At 50.0% G+C, this 21,783-nt stretch overlaps 1 protein-coding gene and 1 long non-coding RNA gene across 4 annotated transcripts in view; one reads left to right on the forward strand and one right to left on the reverse strand.

Moving 5' to 3' along the window:
- The window catches only part of ZNF512B (zinc finger protein 512B), a 42,657-nt gene that overhangs the window by 15,309 nt on the left and 5,565 nt on the right, over window positions 1-21,783 (forward strand). For 2 of the 3 annotated variants that reach the window (XM_040438163.1, XM_040438165.1), the window contains exons 8-12: window positions 4,563-4,691; window positions 6,422-6,546; window positions 12,860-12,952; window positions 13,136-13,234; window positions 13,317-13,484. In XM_040438163.1, the coding sequence (XP_040294097.1) occupies window positions 4,563-4,691; window positions 6,422-6,546; window positions 12,860-12,952; window positions 13,136-13,234; window positions 13,317-13,484 (614 nt within the window). The remainder of the gene's footprint in view (window positions 1-4,562; window positions 4,692-6,421; window positions 6,547-12,859; window positions 12,953-13,135; window positions 13,235-13,316; window positions 13,485-21,783) is intronic. The other variant, XM_040438164.1, reaches the window with a different exon arrangement.
- LOC121005416 lies at window positions 186-19,695 on the reverse strand. The gene is made up of 4 exons (XR_005779936.1): window positions 19,685-19,695; window positions 4,550-4,554; window positions 930-936; window positions 186-353 (listed from the first exon to the last, which is right to left on the reverse strand). It is a non-coding gene; the product is annotated as an uncharacterized LOC121005416 (long non-coding RNA).

The following is a 21,783-nucleotide window of genomic DNA, read 5'->3' on the forward strand; positions in this document are numbered from 1 at the left end:
GCCCCGTCGTTGGAGGACAACCTGTCCAGCCTGCACATCACCCTCTCAGCTCTTGCCCAGTTCGGGTGGCTCGTCAACCACTCCAAGTCCTCCCTCGTCCCATGCCAGAGGATGCCCTTCCTGGGCATGATTTTCTCCCCCCAGAAAAGATTGCCTCCCTTCAGGCGGGGGTGACGCTTCTCCGCGGCCCGTCCACCCTGACTATCAGGACGTGTATGCGCGTCCTGGGGAGGATGGTGGCTTCCTTCGAAGCCATTCCCTATTCCCAATTCCACTCCCGGGACCTTCAGTTGTTTCTTCTATCCAGGTGGGACAAGTCCCAGGCAGGTCTCGATCGCCTGGTTCGTCTCCCTCTCCAGCTTCGCCAGGACCTTTCCTGGTGGCTTCTTCCTCGGACGGTGTCCCTGGGCCGTTCCTTTCTTCCCCCCAGTTGGCGGGTGGTCACGACGGACGCCAGCCTCTCGGGTTGGGGAGCTGTCCTCGACTCTCTCACAGTCCAGGGTCTTTGGTCTGCTCAGGAGTCCTCCCTGCAGATAAATGTACTCGTGCTCAGGGCAATTTTCCTGGCACTGTCTCACTGGACCCCACGTCTTCGCGGTCTCCCGGTCCGGGTTCAAACAGACAATTCCACCGCCGTGGCTTATCTGAACCACCAAGGGGGCACCAGGAGCGTGATGGCCTTGCAGGAAGCCTCCCATATCCTGCGCTGGGCGGAAAACCACGTTCCCGTCCTCTCCGCGGTGCACATTCCCGGGGTCGACAATTGGGCGGCAGACTTCCTCAGTCGTCAGCTAGTCGACCCGGGCGAATGGTCTCTCCACCCAGAGGTGTTCCTCCAACTTTGTCACCGTTGGGGAACTCCGGACGTGGATCTTTTCGCGTCACGTCTCAACCACAGGATTCCGCGCTATGTCGCGCGGTCCAGAGACCCTCAGGCTTTCGCGGTAGACGCCCTAGTTCTGCCTTGGTCTCAGTTCAACCTTCTGTACCTGTTCCCCCCCATTCCCCTCCTGCCCCGAGTGCTCAAGCGTCTCAAGGCAGCCCGGGTTTCGGCAATCCTGGTGGCTCCGGATTGGCCCCGCAGGGCGTGGTACGCAGATCTAGTGTTTCTGCTCGCCGACGCTCCGTGGCGACTTCCTCTGCGCCACGATCTCCTTTCTCAGGGTCCTCTGTACCACCCGAATTTACTTCAGCTTCGTTTGACGGCGTGGCCGTTGAGACCGCGGTCTTGAAGTCCCGTGGCCTCTCGGATTCTGTCATTCAGACGATGCTTCACGCTCGCAAACCCCAGTCAGCCCGTATTTACTACCGGACCTGGAGAGCGTATTTTGCCTGGTGCGAGTCTGGGCGCTTCCGCCCTCTTCATTTCTCCGTCCCTAACGTTCTGGCCTTCCTTCAGGCCGGTTTTGAGAAGGGTCTTCGCCTGGCTTCTCTCAGAGGACAGATTTCGGCCCTCTCAGTCCTTTTCCAACGTCCTGTGGCCTCGCGGGCTCAGGTTAGGACTTTCCTACAGGGTGTCGCTCGCCGAGCCCCCCCCTTTCGTTTTCCAGTGGAGCCGTGGGACCTGAATCTCGTCCTTGGCGCCCTTCAGTCTTCTCCCTTCGAGCCTTTGGCAGAGATATCTCTGTCGTTTGTCTCGTTCAAGGTGGCCTTCTTAGTGGCAGTCACCTCCATCCGCCGGGTTTCCGAACTGGCGGCGCTTTCTTGCCGTTCGCCTTTCCTGGTTTTCCATCAGGACAAGGTGGTGTTCCCTCTTTTCTTCCAAAGGTGGTCTCCTCGTTTCATATCAATGAAGAGATCGTCCTTCCCTCTTTCTGCCCTAATCCTTCTCACCCTAGGGAGAAATCCCTCCATTGCCTTGACGTTGTTCGGGCCCTTCGCCTGTACCTTCGCCTCACGGAACCTTTTCGTGGTCCCGGCGGGTCCTCGTAGGGGTTTGCCTGCCTCCAAGGCCACCATCTCTCGCTGGGTTCGGTCGGCTGTCAAGGAGGCCTATATCGCAAAGGGCCGTGCTCCCCCTTCCAGGTTGACCGCTCATTCGACTAGGGCAGTTGGGGCTTCCTGGGCGGTGCGTCATCAGGCATCTGCTTCCCAGGTCTGCCGGGCCGCCACATGGGCGTCAGTTCACACTTTCTCTAAGTTTTATCACATTCATTCTCTGGCTTCCGCTGACGCTAGCCTGGGGCGCAAGGTTCTGCAAGCAGCTGCGCTTTAGATTGGCGACATGGCGTTCTTCTTCCCTCCCTCAGGGACTGCTTTGGGACGTCCCATGGTGCTGTGTCCCCCAATGCCATGCACGAGAAAAATGGATTTTTTGTACTCACCGTAAAATCCTTTTCTCGTAGTAGGCATTGGGGGACACAGATCCCTCCCATTTTCTTACTGAGTTTCTTCTTGTTGTGGTCCCGGCGATTTGTGTCGTTGGGTTTCCCCAGTTGAAGACTTGTTGGCGTTCAGTTTTCTGTTTGTTCAGGTGTATGGCGTTCCTACTGCTTTTGTACCGACTGGTGTATCTCGGCTCTTGCAGAGGGGTATAGCCCACCTGGGCGGAGCCAACACTTTTTTTTGTTTCTAGTGTCAGCCTCCTAGTGGCAGCTGGGCATATACCCATGGTGCTGTGTCCCCCAATGCCTACTACGAGAAAAAGATTTTACGGTGAGTACAAAAAATCCATTTATTCGCTCCATTCAAGTGAACTTATACTTGTAATTCCACTACGCCACCGCTCCACAGGAGACGACACGTAGTGTAATGATCAGGAAGTGGCGCTCGCATAGAGCGTCGCCTCCTCGTCAAACAGCTGAGTGGCAGTGGTGCCCTGTTTCATACCCCGCCAATCAGATATTGATGACCTATCCTGAGGATAGGTCATCAGTATAAATCACTGCACAACCCCTTATATAAAGAATATTTGTGTTCTAGATTCCGTAGGCTAGTCCTGTACTTCTAGTGATGTCTCTTGGAACATTGCTAGCTTTATTTGCTGCTGCCAGCAGAGGGCAGCATTACCCCTCAGTCATGGCAGGGGTGTTCATTCTCAATAGTGGCTGCTCTTTGATCAAAGTATGGAATTCTCTAGACATTATATGGCACTATATAAGTGCTGTTTGGTAATAGTTGTGCACCATATGGTACTATGTTGGTAACATCTGGGCACTATCTGACTTTATAAAGGCAATGAATAATGCTCTTACTTACGGTATAGTACTGTTTAATTCCATGCAGACAATGTATGACATTGTCATTACTGTCAGACCTTATGTAGGCACTATATGACATTACCCAGGCAGAGTATGGTTCTCTAGTTATTTTAGTATACACTATGGGGGGACCCGGCGGTCTGTGATATTCCCTGCACTGGGCCTAATTTATGACGAGGCACATCCTTCGGCAGTCCAGGCACCTAGATTGAAATCTGTGCCAGCTCAGAGTTACAGTAGATTTCAGTCTTCTTTTACACCAGAAAACTGGCTTAAAAAAAAAAAAAAAAGGATAAATTTGCTGTGCTTGTTGGCCCGCCTCCTCTATGCCCCTTTTTCAGAAAAGTGGCGTAAAAACACCATTTGCTCCTAGATTTAGAAGGAATGATAAATTTCCCCCTATGTATTTGGGCAATGTAAAATATTCCATGTACAATTTGTGCACTATATGCAGTAAGGGTACTTTCACACTAGTGTTATTTCTTCCGGTATTGAGTTCTGTCCTAGGGGCTCAATACTGAAAAAAAAACGCTTCAGTTTTATCCTAAAGCATTCTGAATGGAGAGCAATCCGTTCAGTATGCATCAGGATGTCTTCCGTTCAGTCCCTCTTACGGTATTTGGCCAGAGAAAATACTGCAGCATGCTGCTGTATTTTCTCCGGCCGCCAAAATTCTGGAACACTTGGCAGAATGCCGGATCCGGCATTAATTTCCATTGAAATGTATTAATGCCGGATCCGGTACCAAGTGTTCCAGCAAAACGGATCCGGTATCCCGATCTGCGCATGCACAGACCTTTAAAAATGCGAAACAAATAAATACCGGATCCTTTTTCCGGATGACACTGGAGAGACTGATCCGGTATTTCAATGCATTTGTCAGACGGATCCGTCTACAAATGCTATCCGTTTGCACACGGATTTATGGATCCGGCAGGCCTGCCGGATCCTCACAACGGAAGTGTGAAAGTACCCTAAATTGGTCGAGTATGTTACCATCTGGGCACTGCATGACATTTCTGTGCACTATTTTTCTGGGGTCTGTACAGCACCATTTATCCAGTGACTGTATGAGTGGCACACATTGGTGGTCCACATTCTGCAGAAACTTGAGAGGCTTATAAATATTGGCCACGAAATACGCATATGTGAGTCTGCAGTCTGCTTTTCATGGTTTTCTTCAAAAGTGATCCTCTTCTAATTTATTGTACATATTAGTTCACTCGTGAACTTCCATTTTAATATTAGGCACCTGCATAAGTAGCAATGCCCCACCCTCTCTATAGTATAAGCAGGCAATAATGCTGCGATCACAGAGCATTGAAGTCATAAGGAAGTCCGATTCCAACTTTGTCTTTACAGGTTTAGGAAAAACAGAGGACAAGTCCAGAGGGAGACAGGGGCGGATTTTACAAGGGAGAGTTGAGGATCAAAAGAAGAAAGCTGAAAGTGTAAACCTAAGACTGGAGCACATCATGAAGCCCCCTTCAGGTAAGATGAAACATGCACCCGATCAATATTTGCACCTCTAACAGTCATTAACAATTTTTTCAGTGAATTACTACTTATAATTCATTGAAACCAACTAAAATAAAAAAGGTGCAGGAAGCACCTAGGCCTATGTGTGTCCAGGGTTACAGACAACAAGCTTTTTATGTAGACTGATCGTCCAGTCGTGTGTTACTCCAATCTCTCTACTGATATAGCTTTCACCTCAAAGACTTCTCTCAGTAGAGGGCTTAGGCTCCATTCACACGGCCGCAATTTCGTTCCGCATTTTGCGGAACGGAATTGCAGACCTATTCATTTCTATGGGGCAGCACGATGTGCGGGTCCGCACTTCCGGGTCCGCACTTCCGTTCCGCAAAAAAATAGAACATGTCCTATTCTTGTCCGCAATTGCGGACAAGAACAGGCATATTCTATTAGTGCCGGCGATGTGTGGTCCGCAAAATGCGGAACGCACATTGCCGCTTTCAGTGTTTTGTGGATCCGCAAAACACGTTGCGGACGTGTGCATGGAGCCTTTAAGGTGTTGACTGGGACTAGAAAGACATGGTTGCTTTCTTTCAGAAATGGCTCCACACAAGTCCATTAAAGGGAAAGGGGCTGAGCTGCAATACCACACACTACCTGTGGGCAATTGTGGCTCTGCTTTTGGAAGAAAAGAGTCATGTTTTTCTAATCCTTCACATACCCAAGGCGATTTACATATGCTTTATCATTTTTCGAAGATGTGAGCCTTTCTCTGATTTGCTGAAACAGCTCTCTGACACTCAGGGCCCATCATTTGCATATAGTGTGGCTCTTTTCTGTCCCCTGCTGGCACTTCAGAGGATCTCTCTAGCACCCAGTGTAGGACACCCCACCTGTATGTCTAGCAGTTGAAGGGAATCTGTCACCAGTGTTAGGCAACATGCACACGACCGTATGTGTTTTGCGGTCCGCAAATTGCGGATCCGCAAAAAAAAACGGATGACGTTCCGTATGGCATCCGTTTTTTTTTTTTTTTTGCAAATCCGTTTTTTTTGCTGATCCATTGTAATAATGCCTATCCTTGTCCGCAAACTAGACAAAAATAGGACATGCACTATTTTTTTTGCGGAGCAACGGAACGGACATACTGATGCAGACAGCACACGGTGTGCTGTCCGCGTTTTTTGCAGACCCATTGAAATGAATGGGTCCGCATCCTATCCGCAAAAAAAACGGATCTGACACGGAAACAAAATAGTCGTATGCTGCCCGCACTCCAATGTCCAAACAGCTCCAGCTGAGTCCTGACATTGATGGCCTCCTGGCTCTCTCCCTGCTGCTGATCAACAGCCTTTTTCCTAATGCAGTCAGCGTCAGGTGGGCAGGTATCTTGGTAGATTAAAGAGAGTGACCCAGCGTTTTGTTAATAGAATCTGTTACTGATTTATGCTGCCCTTAATTAGGACACCATAAAACTGGTGACAGATTCCCTTTAAAGGGGTATTCCCATCTGAGACAATGGGGGCATATCATTAGAATATGTCCTCGTTGTCTGATAGGTGTGGGTCCCAGCGGGGAAAGTTGTGTCTGGAGGACCCCTGGTTTCCCCAGGTCCGGCCACCACCATGCACTCTCCCCATAAAAGATAAGGCACTGAAATAGATAATGACGGCCCTGTGATTACATGTGAATATTGTGTTTTGGATGTGTACAGATTGCTCTCACATTTCTCCCCCTTGTACCAGGCAGTGTGGACGACAAGTGCCAACGTCTGAACAACAAGAAGGGTGAGGTGATCTGCCCCAACTGCTTATCTGTTACACGGAAAACCATGGCAGGGTTAAGAAAACACATGGATGTATGCGAACAGGTGAGACTAACTCAAGCCTAATTTTTTTTCTGGATTCTTAGAGAGCTGGGTGGCAACCAGTATGGCCGTCACTACAGTTCTAGCAGGTCTTGTCACTCAGCTATTCCAGATTCCTGAATGGCGAATTTCCATTCAATAACACTGAGTTGTACTGTAGAGCAGTGACCTCCAACCTGTGCCTCTCCAATCATTGGAAAACTGCAACATCTCGCATGCCATGACACCGTGCAGCTGTCTGAGCATAATGGGAGTTGTACCACACCAATTCCAAAGAAATCAAGACGCTGTCTTAAATGTAAATAAAAACAGAATGCAATGATTTGCAAATTTCATAGACCCATCTTTCATTCACAATAGATCACAGAACACATACAGTTAGGTCCATATATATTTGGACACTGACACAAATTTTGTTTTTATTACCTGCTTACTAAAACATATTCAAGTTATAGTTATATAATAGACATGGATATAAAGTACAGACTTTTAGCTTTTATTTGAAGGTATCCACATTAAAATTGGATGAAGGGTTTAGGCTACTTTCACACTAGCGTTTTTTGCGGATCAGTCATGGATCTGCAAAAACGCTTCCGATACAATAATACAACCACTTGCATCCGTCATGAACGGATCCGGGTGTATTATGTCTTCTATAGCTATGACGGATCCGTCTTGAACACCACTTAAAGTCAATGGGGACGGATCCGTTTTCTATTGTGCCAGATTGTGTCAGAGAAAACTGATCTGTCCCCCATTGACTTTGTGTGCGAGGACGGATCCGTTTGGCTCCGCTTCGTCAGGCGGACAGCAAAACGCTGCAGGCAGCGTTTTGGTGTCCGCCTCCAGAGCAGAATGGTGACTGAACGGAGGCAAACTGATGCATTCTGAGTGGATCCTTTTTCATTCAGAATGCATTAGGGCAAAACTGATCCGTTTTAGACCGCTTGTCAGAGCCTTGAACGGATCCCACAAACGGAAAGCCAAAACGCGAGTGTGACAGTAGCCTTAGGAGTTTCAGCTCCCTTACATGTGGCACCCTGCTTTTAAAGGGACCGAAAGTAATTGGACAATTTACTCAAAAGGCTGTTTCATGGGCAGGTGTGGGCAATTCCTTCATTATTTCATTCTCAATTAAGCACATAAAAGGCCTGGAGTTGATTTGAGGTGTGGTGCTTACATTTTGAGGATTTTGCTGAGAAGTAAACGTGCGGTCAAAGGAGCTCTCCATACAGGTGAAACAAGCCATCCTTCATCTGCGAAAACAGAAAAAACACATCCGAGAAATTGCTACACTATTAGGAGCGGCAAAATCTACAGTTTGGTACATCCTGAGAAAGAAAGAAAGCACTGGTGACCTCAACAATGCAAAAAGACCTGGACGCCCACGGAAGACAAAAGTGGTGGATGATTCCAGAATAATTACCATGGTGAAGAGAAACCCCTTCACAACAGCCAGCCAAGTGAACAACACTCTCCAGGATATAAGCGTATCAATATCCAAATCTACCATAAAGAGAAGACTGCATGAAAGTAAATACAGAGGGTTCACTGCACGATGCAAGCCACTCATAAACCTCAAGAATAAGAAGGCTGAATTGGACTTTGCTAAAAAAAAATCTTAAAAACTAGCACACTTCTGGAAGAAGATTTTTTGGACAGATGAAACCAAGATCAATCTCTACCAGAATGATGGAGAGAAAAAAGTATGGCGAAGGCATGGTACAGCTCATGATCCAAAGCATACCACGACAGAGGCAGTGTGATGGCTTGGGCATACATGGCTGCCAGTGGCACTGGGTCCCTAGTGTTTATTTATGATGTGACACAGGACAGAAGCAGCCGGTTGAATTCTAGGGTTTTCAGAGACATACTGTGTGCTCAAATCCAGCCAAACAGATTGGTCTGCGTTTCATAATACAGATGGACAGCGACCAAAAACACAAAGCTAAAGCCAGGAGTTTATTAAAGGAAAGACGTGGAATATTCTAGAATGGCCAAGTCAGTCACCGGATCTGAACCCAATAGAGCATTTCACTTGTTAAAGACTAAACTTCAGACAGAAAGACCCACAAACAAACAGCAACTGAAAACCGCTGCAGTAAAGGCCTGGCCGAGCAATAAAAAGGAGGAAACGCAGCGTCTGGTGATGTCCATGAGTTCAAGACTTCAGGCAGTCATTGCCAACAAAGAGTTTTCAACCAAGCATTAGAAATTAACATTTTATTTACAATTATTTGTCCAATTACTTTTGAGCCCCTGAAATTAAGGGATTGAGTTTAAAAAATGCTTTAGTTCCTCACGTTTTTATGCAATCATTTTGTTCAACCCACTGAATTAAAGCTAAAAGTCTGAACTTTAACTGCATCTGAATTGTTTTGTTCAAAATCTATTGTGGTAATGTACAGAACAAAAATTAGAAAAATGTTGTCTTTGTCCAAATATATATGGACCTAACTGTCAGATGTTGAAAGTGAAACATTTTACCATTTCATGGAAAAAATGTACTCCATTTAGAATTTGATTATAGCAACGCATCTCAAACAAGTTGGGATACCATTGTGTAGCATCCTCTTTTTTAACAGTCTGTAAACATCTGGGAAGTGAGGAGACCAAGTGCTGCAGTTATGGAGAGGATGCTCTATTCTTGTCTGATGTAGCATTCAAGCTGCTGAACAGTCCTGGGTCTTCTTTGCCGGATTTTTAATTTCATGATGCGCCAAATGTTTTCTATTGGTGAAAGGTCTGGACTGCGGGCAGCCAGTTCACCACCCGGACTCTTCTTCTGCTAAGCCATGCTGTTGTGATGGATGCCTTCCCTAAAAGAGACGTCTGGATGGGAACATATTTGTTGTAAATCCTCAATATACTGTTCAGCATTGATAGTGACTTTCCAGATGTGTCAGCTGCCCAAGCCATAGGCACTAATTCAACCCCCCCACCATCAGAGATGAAGGCTTTTGAACTGTGCGCTGGATGGTCCCTCTCCCCTTGAAGTAGTCTACAAGACACGGTGTCCTTGACCACAGAACAGTTTTCCATTTTGCCTTAGTCCATTTTAAATGAGCTTTGGCCCAGAGAAGATGAAGGCGTTTCAGGATCATGTTGACATTTGGATTGTTCTTTGTATGATATAGCTTTCATTTGTGGATTGCAATATTGACCATTGGCCTTGTTCCTTGTGCACATGGATTTCTCCAGGTTCTCTGAATCTTCTGATATTATGTACTGTAGATGGTGGGTGTAACGGATCTCCTAGCACCCCGACCGGGTACCTCCGTTGAATGGATGCTCGTAGCGCTTTCCGAGGACTCCAAGCACTCCACTTGACACCGTACGCACTGCAGACCCCACAAACCGCCAAAGCTTGGTTGAGGTCTCACCGTCTCCTACCCACCCTGGACCTACGACAAGGCTCCAGGCTCCAGTGGGTGAACCTCTCCTAAAACCAGAGAGCAGGAACAGCTCTTAAAAGAGCTAGTAGTTATAGCCAGGGGAGTATAGCAAATCTCCCAGCGTATAGCAATCCCCAGCAACGATCAGTTACCCAAACATCAGCCTCAACATGATAAAGGGTAAAACAGGAACACTTTATTGAGGGCTACCCGCCCGTATTTATGCAGGTCCCCATCTGGTGGACATGCCCCTAGGGGACCAGAAGGAAGACTGTGACACAGGACAGATACGTAGCACTCAGGATACACAGACACAACACATCCCCACAATGCATCATGGTTTCCTCCTCTCTGCCCTGGAGACACCCAAGGAGAAATTCAATTATCTCTCAAGACAAAGGGAAATCGCCAATACACATGTGGAGACAACAGGACAGAAATCACCACCCAAACACACAATGTCATTCCCCTACAGCAAACACAGACATTTAACATATCCCAGATAGCTCAAGTCTGAGTGCATATCATTAGGTGAATGGCACTCAGAATACACAAATACAATAAAATTAGCTATCTGGGTACCCTCACATAACAAAATACAATTCCAAAGACAGATTTAAGCTGTGCGGCCGGTCTGTCTTCTCCTTTAAAGTTAGTATGGCCCATAATCCTGAGGCAAGAGGCTGGTAGCCAGGCCCCTCCGAAACCCAGTGGAGAGGTTGGTTTCGCCACACATCTCCCCCTCCCAGGGAAGACTAACCAGATACCTGACCTCATGCTGGTCGGTATCTGAGTTAGTCTGGCAGTCCACCCACAACCCAATACTGGACCTGTTGAATTTTGGGGCCTGGCTCTGTTCTGTATGTCCCCAGCTGTTGAGGGGGCATCTGCTACTCCTTGCTTCCTTGTTGCTCTCTAGCTTGGAGCTGTAGGTACTTGGTGGGCAGAGGCCGACTGCGCTCTGCCCCGATGCCAGCTCTTCCGCTGGGGTAGCCTGTGGGAAGTCCGGCTCTGGAGAAGAGGATAGGGGAGGGCAGAGGCCGACTGCGCTCTGCCCAGATGCCAGCGCTTCCGCTGGGGTAGCCCGTGGAAAGTCAGCCTCTGGAGAAGAGGATAGAGGAGGGCAGAGGCCAACTGCACTCTGCCCAGATGCCAGTTCTTCCGCTGGGGTAGCCTGTGGGATGTCCGGCTCTGGAGAAGAGGATAGGGGAGGGCAGAGGCTGACTGCACTCTGCCCAGATGCCAGCTCTTCTGCTGGGGTCGCCTGTGGGAAGTCAGGCTCTGGATAAGAGGATAGGGGAGGCCAGAGGCCGACTGCGCTCTGCCCAGATGCCAGCTCTTCCGCTGGGATGTGGTCAGGGAATCCTATCCCCAGGACCTTGTTGCAGTTCGGCTGTGGAGAGGAGGAATCGCTTACCTCCTCCTCCTGGCATTCCTGCAGGGTTGGTGGGGAATCTGAACCGGCCGTCCAGCATCCCGGTAGGCCTGGTGCAGAGACCGCGGTCCCATCTGCACCATCGGAGTTAGGCCTATTGCACACGGACGTTTTTTTTTCCCTTTTACTGGCCGTTTTTTGCGTTCCGTATACGGTCCGTATACAGAACCATTCATTTCAATGGTTCCGCAAAAAAAACGGAATGTACTCCGTATGCATTCCGTTTCCGTATTTCCGTTTTTTTGTTCCGTTTTAACATAGAACATGTCCTATTATTGCCCGCAAATCACAGTCCGTGGCTCCATTCAAGTCAATGGGTCCGCAAAAAAACGGAACACATACGGAAATGCATCCGTATGTCTTCCGTTTCCGTTCCGTTTTTTGCTGAACCATCTATTGAAAATGTTATGCCCAGCCCAATTTTATCTATGTAATTACTGTATACTGTATATGCCATACGGAAAAACGGAATGGAAAAACGGAACAGAAACGGAAACACAACGGAAACAAAAAACGGAACAACGGATCCGTGAAAAACGGATCGCAAAACACTGAAAAAGCCATACGGTCGTGTGCAATAGGCCTTAGGGGTGCTGTCCCCCTGTGGTTGGGGAAAGAGATCGGTTGTCTCTTCTCTCTTTACATCCCACTGCTGCCACCAAATGTAAAGGATCTCCTAGCACCCCGACCGGGTACCTCCGTTGAATGGATGCTCCTAGCGCTTTCCGAGGACTCCAAGCACTCCACTTGACTCTTTAGGTGAATGGCACTCAGAATACACAAATACAATAAAATTAGCTATCTGGGTACCCTCACATAACAAAATACAATTCCAAAGACAGATTTAAGCTGTGCGGCCGGTCTGTCTTCTCCTTTAAAGTTAGTATGGGCCATAATCCTGAGGCAAGAGGCTGGTAGCCAGGCCCCTCCGAAACCCAGTGGCGAGGTTGGTTTCGCCACAGTGGGATATTCAAAGTCTTCACAATTTTACATTAAAGAACCATTTTTTAGATGCAGTTTTTTGCAGATTGGTGAAGCTCTGCCTAACATGCTGTTCTTACACCCAGTCATGCGAGTTAGTTGCAAATTGCTCCTCCAGCTGTTTTCCTATTAGTACCACAGCCTTTTGTTGCTTGTCCCAAATTTTTTGAGATGCGTCACTGCTGTCAAGCTGTAAAAGAGTAAATTTTTTCACAAAATGGTAAAATGTCTCACTTTCAACATCTGAGATGTGTTCTATGTTATACTGTGAATGAAATATGGATCTGTGAGATTTGCAGATCTGCTTTTATTTACATGTCTTTAAATTTTACACAGCACCCAAACTTTTTTGGAATTAGGGTTGTAGTTTCCAAAAACTAGACATCCACAGTTTGGCGACAACTATTATAGAGGATATACCATTCCCAGTTTACTGATATCTTGAGCTCTTTGTGGAGGTATTCACACTCTGACATTATGGACATTACCTGTCTCTTATATTTAGCTGCAAGAAGCACTGCGGTGTCAGCAATGCAGGAAGCAGTTCAAGTCTAAAGCCGGTCTCAATTATCACACTATGGCAGAACACATCAATAAGGTGAGAGAAACTCCATAATAGAAGCGCTCATTAGTATTCGCCCCATAAAACGCACTGGTCCCGAGTTATTGGTTATTGGAACCAGAAAGTGAGAAAGTGTTTTTACAGGCACAACCCTGACAGCTTACGTGTAGTGCGGGGCACCAAATTATTGTACATTTTCATAGTTTCTTCTTCCCTTAGTCTTCCAGTCCTGACAGTAACCCACTGGATGATCCCAGAGGGCGGGAACGCTTGAGAAAAATGTTGAAACAGATGGGAAAATTGCGCTGCCCTAAGCAGGTATACATTTTACTATAGAATACAGTATATTCCTGTCCATAGGTAGCAGTAACACTGTGTATGTGTGCTTCTGTTATCCCAGAATTGCTCAGCCACCTTCTCCAGCTTGATGGGTTATCAGTACCACACCCAACGTTGCGGCACACAGCAGTGTGACCGAGAGAAGCTGCACTTTTCCTGCCCTCAGTGTAACAAGGCTTACCAGTCCAAGGCTGGGAGGGATTACCATGTGCGCTCGGAGCACTGTGCGGTATGTGACTATTCTATAGAAGATGTCATAATTGTGCATTCCTTGAGTCACCAGATAATGCCCATGGTGTTTTAATATATGCAAATGAGCCTCAAGGAGCAACGGGGGCGGTATTGTTACACCTAGAGGCTCTGCTTTCTCTGCAATTGCTGCGCCCTCTCTGCACTTTGTTTGACAGGACCAGGCAGGTGTGATGACATTTTTCACTGCCTGGTCCTGTCAAAAAACATCATTTTTCTCAGTAATACAGGCGCATATGAACATTGGACCAACACAGCTGTCTTCAGCTGCCAAGCGCACATGTAACAGGTCAGCCAGTTTCATAGGTACAAATCTGCTGACAGATGCCCTTTAACCCCTAAGGACCGGGCTTATTTTCACCTAAAGAACCAGGCCATTTTTTGCAAGTCTGACCAGTGTCACTTTGTGTGAATAACTTTAAAACGCTTATACTTATCCAGGCCATTCTGAGAATGTTTTTTCGTCACATATTGTACTTCATGACACTGGTAAAATGGAGTAAAAAAAAATAAAAAATTATTTATAAAAAAAAAAATACCAAATTTACCAAAAATGTTAAAAAATTAGCAAATTTCCAAGTTTCAATTTCTCTACTTCTATAATACATAGTAATACATCCCAAAATAGTTATTAATTTACATTCCCCATATGTCTACTTGATGTTTGGATCATTTTGGGAATGCCATTTTATTTTTTTGGGGACGTTACAAGGCTTAGCACCTAGAGGCTCATTAGCATATAATAAAAGTGCTTTTTTTAACAAAAACGGCTGCAGGGACTAACGTTAGAAACATACTGTTATGTAGTGCTGACATTAGCGCATCGCCAATGTCACTCAGCTACATAACAGTATTTCTGGTGGTAGAAACCCTTTAACTTGCCATGTCACATTTGAAGACCCCCTGATGCACCCCTATAGTAGAAACTCCAAAAAAGTGACCCCATTTTGGAAACTATGGGATAAGGTTGCAGTTCTGTACATTTTAGGGTACAGATGATTTTTGGTTGCTCTATATTACACTTTTTTGTGAGGCAAAGTAACAAAAAAAAATAGCTGTTTTGGCACTGGTTTTATTCTTTGTTATTTACATCGTTCATCTGACAGGTTAGATCATGAGCTGTTTTTATAGAGCAGGTTGTTACAAACGCGGCAATACCTAATATGTCTACTTTTTTATTTATTTACACTAATATAATTTTTTAAACAAAAAAAAAATCATGTTTTAGTGTCTCAATAGTCTGAGAGCCATAGTTTTTTTATTTTTTGGGCGATTGTCCTATGTAGGGGCTCATGTTTTGCGTGATGAGGTGACGGTTAGATTGGTACTATTTCTCGCCCATATTCCTTGGGGGACACAGGAAACCATGGGTATAGCTCTGCTCCCTAGGAGGCGTGACACTAAGTGAAAGCTGTAAGCCCCTCCTCCATCAGCTATACCCTTCAGCCTGGAGAGAGAGACTACCAGTTTTTGCTTAGTGTCCAAGGAGGCAAGACACTCCCTGCTTAGGCAGGGTTGTTTTCCTATAATTTTTTATTTTTTGCGTTATTTGTTGTTTTTAATTCGTTTTTTTTTTTTTCTACTTACAGGGACAACAGAGGCGCACTAGACCCCTCTGTTTTCTCCCGGGGTTGAGTCGCGCCAGTGCCGGTAATACCGCACTGCCGCCTCCCCCACAGAAGACAAGGTGGACCAGGGCAGCCTCGCTCCCCTGCGTCCCGCCAGCTCAAGGGTCGCCCGCACGCCAAGTCCCTCCCCCGGCTTCCTGCCACTGCGGTGCCAGTGGCTGAAGGGGCGACCCTGCTGGATGGATTCAGGGCGAAGACAGCGTATGGTGAGAGTGGCTGCTCCAGCCTCCCCTTCCCTCCCTCCCACCGCTGCTACATCTCTCCGTGGTGTCCATCAGCCCACCCCCCCCCCCCCCCCCCCCCCCCCCGGCAACTTTACCGGCCATCATTTGGGGGGGACTTCGTTCTGGTGTTGCAGACCCAGGACAAGGTGGTTCTTAGGGGGGTGATTACCTCTTTAACGGCAGGGCAGTCAGGGGGACGGCTGTATGCAGGAGTCGTCACATTCAGGCGCGGCGGGGGCCGCTTACTTGGCGCGAACGGCACCTTTTCATTTTGGCCGGCACTTCATCTACCTAGGGGGTTAAATCATTTTGCCGCGCGCGCTCTGCTTCTCCTTCAGCGCGGCAAGGGGGGGGGCGGAGCTTCCTACATGCGCTCCGCTACTTCCTGGTTCGTCGGGCTCCACATCTCAGGTGCTGCGTGGAACCCTCTCTGCCGTCCGATCCTGAAGCTATTCATCTCCGTGCCTGCCGCCTCTCCTCCACAGCCTCCCTTCAGTCTGCTGCCCTTGCTGTCTGCCGCTTGCATCATCTGGGTCTGGTAGGACTGTTAACCCCCTCCGTGCCACCAGTACTGTTGCTTGGGTGTGATCCCCGTTTTTCACCTGGGGTCTCCCACTTTAAGTGCAACTTTTTTTCCACCATGTCAGACCCTTCTGCAGCTGCCAAGCCTTGGTACCATGCCTGTACCGCTTGTAGGGAAGCCTTTCCCCAGGGGCAGTCTGATCCGCACTGTCCTGCATGCCGAGCTCCACCGCAGCCTCAGTCGCCCGCTGTGTCGCTCCCTGCTTCCTCTGACCCGCCTGACTGGGCTAGATCCCTGTCCCAGGCCGTGGAAAGCCTCACTCATGTCGTGGGCCGCCTAATAGACAGGCCGCCTACCCCGCAGGACGCCACTCTTACTGTCGCGCCCTCCGGGTCCATCGCTTCTGCCGCTGCGGCGGGTTCACCCTCTCTTAGTGACCCTTCCCGAGCTAGGCACTCTCAGAAGCGTTTTAGAGTAGAGCGAGCCTCCTCCTCGGATGCCTCCCTCTCCCCGCCACGCGTGCGCACTCAGACGGGCCTCTCCTCTCCAAAGGATTCGCTCTCTGAAGGTGAATTGGCGGTTTCAGATTTGGAAATGGACTCGGCCCTGCCGTCCAAGCTAGCCTCAGCGATGGGTCAACTCATCTCTGATATTCGTGACACCTTTAAGGTGCAAGATGACCCCCCTAGCTCTGACGCAGCTAGCGTCTCCTTTATCAGACCCAGGCAGGCCTCAAAAGTTTTTCCAATCCACTCTGATTTCTCCTCCGTGGTGTCTAAGGCTTGGGCTCGCCCGGACGCCCGTTTTGTCAACCCCAAGAAGCTGGACATTTGCTATCCTTTTCCAGCCGATGTCGTGGCCACCTGGTCGTCCCCACCCAAGGTGGACCCCCCTGTGGCCCGTTTGTCAAAGAACACGGCCATCCCTGTTCCCGACGGGTCCTCTCTTCAGTCAGCGGAGGACCGTCGCATGGAGACCCTTTCCAAGGGCATTTTTGCTGCCTCCGGTTCTGCCCTCAGACCGGTTTTTGCCTCTGCTTGGGCAGGTAAAGCAATTTCTGCTTGGGGTGCGCAGCTGGAGCAGGAGTTGGACTCGGACGTCCCCATCCAGGACCTACGTTCCTTGGCCCAGCTTATTATTCGGGCCGGGAATTTTGTTTGTGAGGCCTCCCTTGATGCGGGAGCCCTTATAGCACGCTCCTCCGCCCTGGCAGTTTCTGTCAGGAGGGAACTCTGGCTGAAGGTTTGGAAGGCGGACGCTGCCTCCAAACGTTCCTTGGCGGGGCTACCGTTTGCGGGTTCTCGCCTTTTCGGGGTCCGCCTAGACGAGCTTATTTCGGAGGCCACGGGTGGTAAAAGCACCCATCTTCCTCAACCCCAAGCCAGGGGCGCCCCCCGCGGACGACCTAGTGCATCTCGTTTTCGGTCCTCCCGCAGGACCTCTGGGGCTCCCCCCACAGCTGCCGCTTCAGTCCCTCCCCAGGATAAGCGTAGGAAGCCGTTTTTTCGGGCGCAGCCCTCCTGGCGCAGGCCGCAGGCTGCCCGCACACCCGCAGCAAAACAGTCCTCTGCCTGAAGGCGCGCCCCCACCCACCCGGGTGGGGGGCCGGCTCCTCCTTTTCAGGGACGTCTGGATGGCTCACGTCTCCGACGCCTGGGCTCTCGAAATTGTGTCCTCCGGATACAAAATCGAATTCGCGTCCTTCCCTCCAGATCGGTTCTTTCGCTCCCGCCCGCCGCGGGACCCGAAAAGCGCGGCTGCGTTCTCCGCGGCTGTTCAAGCCTTACTGGACAGAGGGGTGATTACCCCCGTTCCTCTAGAGGAAAGGTTCCAAGGGTTCTATTCGAACCTCTTTGTAGTTCCCAAGAAGGGAGGTTCGGTGCGGCCCATTTTGGACCTCAAAAAGCTCAACCGTTTTCTCCTCCTGCGACGGTTTCGGATGGAGTCCCTCCGTTCCGCGGTGGCTTCCCTGGAGCGGGGAGACTTCATGTCTTCCATCGATATACAGGATGCCTACCTCCATGTTCCGGTAGCCCGGTGTCACCATCGCTTCCTCCGATTCGCCGTGGGGGACCTCCACTTCCAATTTGTCGCCCTTCCCTTTGGGCTGGCAACAGCCCCCCCGGGTGTTCACCAAGGTCCTGGCCCCGGTTTTGGCCTTACTCCGTTCCAGGGGTGTTTTTCTGCTACCGTACTTGGACGATATCCTCATCAAGGCTCCGTCCCTTTCTCAAGCGGTTGCCAGCGTGGATCTCACTCTAGAGACTCTGGCGAGGTTCGGTTGGGTCATCAACTTCCCCAAGTCCTCCCTTCCCCCCTCCAGACAACTGGTCTTCCTGGGAATGCTTTTAGACACGGGAGCGGCGGAGGTACGTCTTCCCTCGGAAAAACGATTGACCCTCCGCCGGGCGATTCGGGGTCTCCTTCTCCACCGTCGACCGTCCTTCCGCTTCTGCATGCGGGTCTTGGGGCAGATGGTTGCCTGCTTCGAGGCGATCCCATTTGCGCAGTTTCACTCCCGCCCTCTCCAACGGGCGATCCTCTCCTCCTGGGACAAATCGCCGCAGTCTCTGGATCATCCCTTCCATCTATCGCCTCCGGTGCGGTCATCTCTCCGCTGGTGGTTACAGTCCCCTCTTCTGGGCAGGTCCTTTCTGCCGCTCAACTGGTTGGTGGTTACAACCGATGCCAGTCTCTTGGGCTGGGGAGGCGTGTTTCCTCCCCGATCCGTCCAGGGCATTTGGTCTCCATCGGAGTCCAAACTCTCGATCAATGTCCTGGAGCTGAGAGCGGCCCTTCTGTCTCTGCGACACTGGACTCATCTGCTAAAGGGTCATCCAGTTCGTGTGCAATCGGACAACGCCACGGCCGTGGCATACATAAACCACCAGGGGGGCACTCGCAGCGCTGCAGCGATGCGGGAGGTCACCAGCATTCTCCGTTGGGCGGAAGCCCACGTCCCGGCTCTATCGGCAATTTTTATTCCAGGGGTGGACAATTGGGCGGCGGACTTCCTCAGTCGCACCACTGTCGACCCCGGCGAGTGGTCTCTTCACCCGGAGGTATTCGAGGCCATTTGCTTTCGTTGGGGCATGCCGGACGTGGACCTCATGGCCTCCAAGTTCAATCACAAGGTCCCCGCCTATCTGTCCAGGGCCAGGGATCCGGGAGCTTGCGGAGCCGACGCCCTCGTTCGTCCTTGGCGAGGCTTCGCGCGTCCGTACATATTCCCTCCCATCCCACTCCTGCCCAAAGTCCTTCGGAAGATCGCGGCGGAGGGCGTCTCGGTGATTCTGGTCGCTCCGGACTGGCCCCGCCGGTCTTGGTATGCCGACCTCATGCTGCTCCTGGCAGACGCGCCCTGGCCGCTGCCTGCCAGGGAAGATCTTCTCTCTCAGGGACCGATCTTCCACCCGCGTTTAAGGTCCCTACGTTTGACGGCGTGGTTGTTGAGACCACTGTCTTGACACGTAGGGGTTTTTCTGCGGACGTCGTCCGCACCATGATCCGTGCCCGCAAGCCGTCCTCTTCTAGGATCTATTATAGGACCTGGAGGACCTATTTGGGGTTCTGTGCCGATCTGGGGATTCCTCCGCTCCGCTTTTTTCTCCCCACTGTTTTGTCCTTCCTGCAGAGCGGACTTGCCCAAGGTCTGGGTCTTAGTTCTTTGAAGGGTCAGGTGTCTGCGCTGTCCATTTTGTTTCAGCGCCCACTGGCCCCCCTTGGTCCTGTCAAGACCTTCCTTCAGGGCGTGGCTCACGCGGTTCCCCCGTACCGCCCTCCGGTACCGCCCTGGGACCTGAACCTGGTTCTCTCAGCGCTCCAGGCTTCTCCTTTCGAGCCTCTGCGGACGGTTTCCTTGCGACTTCTGTCCTGCAAGGTTATTTTCCTTGTGGCCGTCACCTCTCTTCGGAGGGTGTCCGAATTGGCTGCACTCTCCTGTCTGGAACCTTTCCTAGTGTTCCACCAGGACAAGGTGGTCCTTCGTCCGGTCCCTTCCTTCCTTCCTAAGGTGGTCTCCGCCTTTCATCTGAACGAGGACATCGTTCTCCCCTCTTTGTGTCCTTCCCCTTCCCACCCCCGGGAGAGGGAGCTTCATCGCCTGGACGTTGTCAGGGCGCTCAAGGTTTACCTGGAGGTGACCAGCTCTTTCAGGCGTACTGACTCGCTCTTTGTGGTTCCGGAGGGGTCGCACAGAGGGATGGCGGCGTCCAAAGTTACTATCGCCCGTTTGGTCAAGATGGCTGTTACTGAGGCTTATCTCGCCAAGGGCAAGGTTCCGCCCCTTGGTGTTACCGCTCACTCCACTAGAGCGGTCGGAGCTTCCTGGGCTCAGAGGAATCGGGCTTCTACGGAGCAGATTTGCAAGGCGGCCACGTGGTCCTCCTTGCACACTTTCACCAAGTTCTACAGGGTGCATACTCATGCGTCGGCTGACGCTGCTTTAGGCCGTCTGGTGTTGCAGGCGGCAGTTGATTGATGCCTCTGGTGTTGGTCTAGTTGTTCTGGTCCCTCCCTTCTGGGACTGCTCTGGAACGTCCCATGGTTTCCTGTGTCCCCCAAGGAATATGGGCGAGAAAAGGAGACTTTTGTATTACTTACCAGTAAAGTCTCTTTCTCGCTCTTCCTTGGGGGACACAGCACCCACCCTTCATTTGGGTTTACAGTTGTGGTTCCGGCTTGGTTGCCCCCGTTGGGGCTTGACAGTTCTTTTTTCCGGTTGGTGGTTATCTTTCACTACTTGGACACGCAACTGGTAGTCTCTCTCTCCAGGCTGAAGGGTATAGCTGATGGAGGAGGGGCTTACAGCTTTCACTTAGTGTCACGCCTCCTAGGGAGCAGAGCTATACCCATGGTTTCCTGTGTCCCCCAAGGAAGAGCGAGAAAGAGACTTTACTGGTAAGTAATACAAAAGTCTCCTTTTTGGGGGGCATATTTTTTAATCGCTTAGTGTTGCACTTTTAGTGATGTAAGGTGACAAAAATTGCTTTTTTTTACACTTTTTATAAAAAAAATAATTATGGTGTCTATCGGACGGGGTGGATCATGTGATATATTTATAGAGCCGGCCGTTACAGACGCGGCAATATCTAATGTGTGGTTTTTCTTTTTTTTTTATTATAAAATTAAGGGAAAGGGGCGTTTTTTCTTTTTTTAACTTGAAACTTTTTTTTTATTGAAAACACTTTTTTTTTTTTTTTAAACTTTTATTTCTGTCCCACTCTGGGACTTCAACTTTTGGGGGTCTGATCCCCTCTGCAATGCATTATAATACATCTGTATTGTAATGCATTGCCTGTTAGTGTATGATATACTAACAGTGTGGATCTCCTCTGCTCCCGTAGAAGGCAGGTCCCAATGCCGTGCAAGGCATCGGGCTGCCTTCTGACACATCGAGTCCCCACCACAGCAGCGCGGGGACTCTATGTGATCACTCAACCACAAACAACTTCTATGTCGCGGTCAGCGTGGACCGCGGCATAGAAGGTGTTAATCCGCAGCGATCGCCGATACGGGGGGTGGGGGGTCACAGTACCCCCCTCGGCATTGTCACAGGGTGCCTGCTGAATGATTTCAGCAGGCACCCCGTTCCGATCACCGCCCTCCGCGCGGCGGTGATCGGAAATGCACAGGGCGTACCTGTACGCCCTGTGTCCTTAAGTTAAGGACTCGGACATCAGGGCGTACAGGTACGCCCTGTGTCCGCAAGAGGTTAAGGGATGATCGATGACAATCTCACTTGACCTCCCCCAAACCATACATGCTTCACTGAGCAGCTTCTTCCTCAACTTTCAGCAGGCTATATTTCCACTTTCTGTAAGGGCCCTTTCACACGGGCGAGTATTCCGCGCAGATGCGATGCCTGAGTTGAACGCATGGCACCCGCACTGAATCCTGACCCAT

The sequence above is a fragment of the Bufo bufo genome, chromosome 6 (assembly GCF_905171765.1).
Source record: "Bufo bufo chromosome 6, aBufBuf1.1, whole genome shotgun sequence".
NCBI lineage: Eukaryota > Metazoa > Chordata > Amphibia > Anura > Bufonidae > Bufo > Bufo bufo.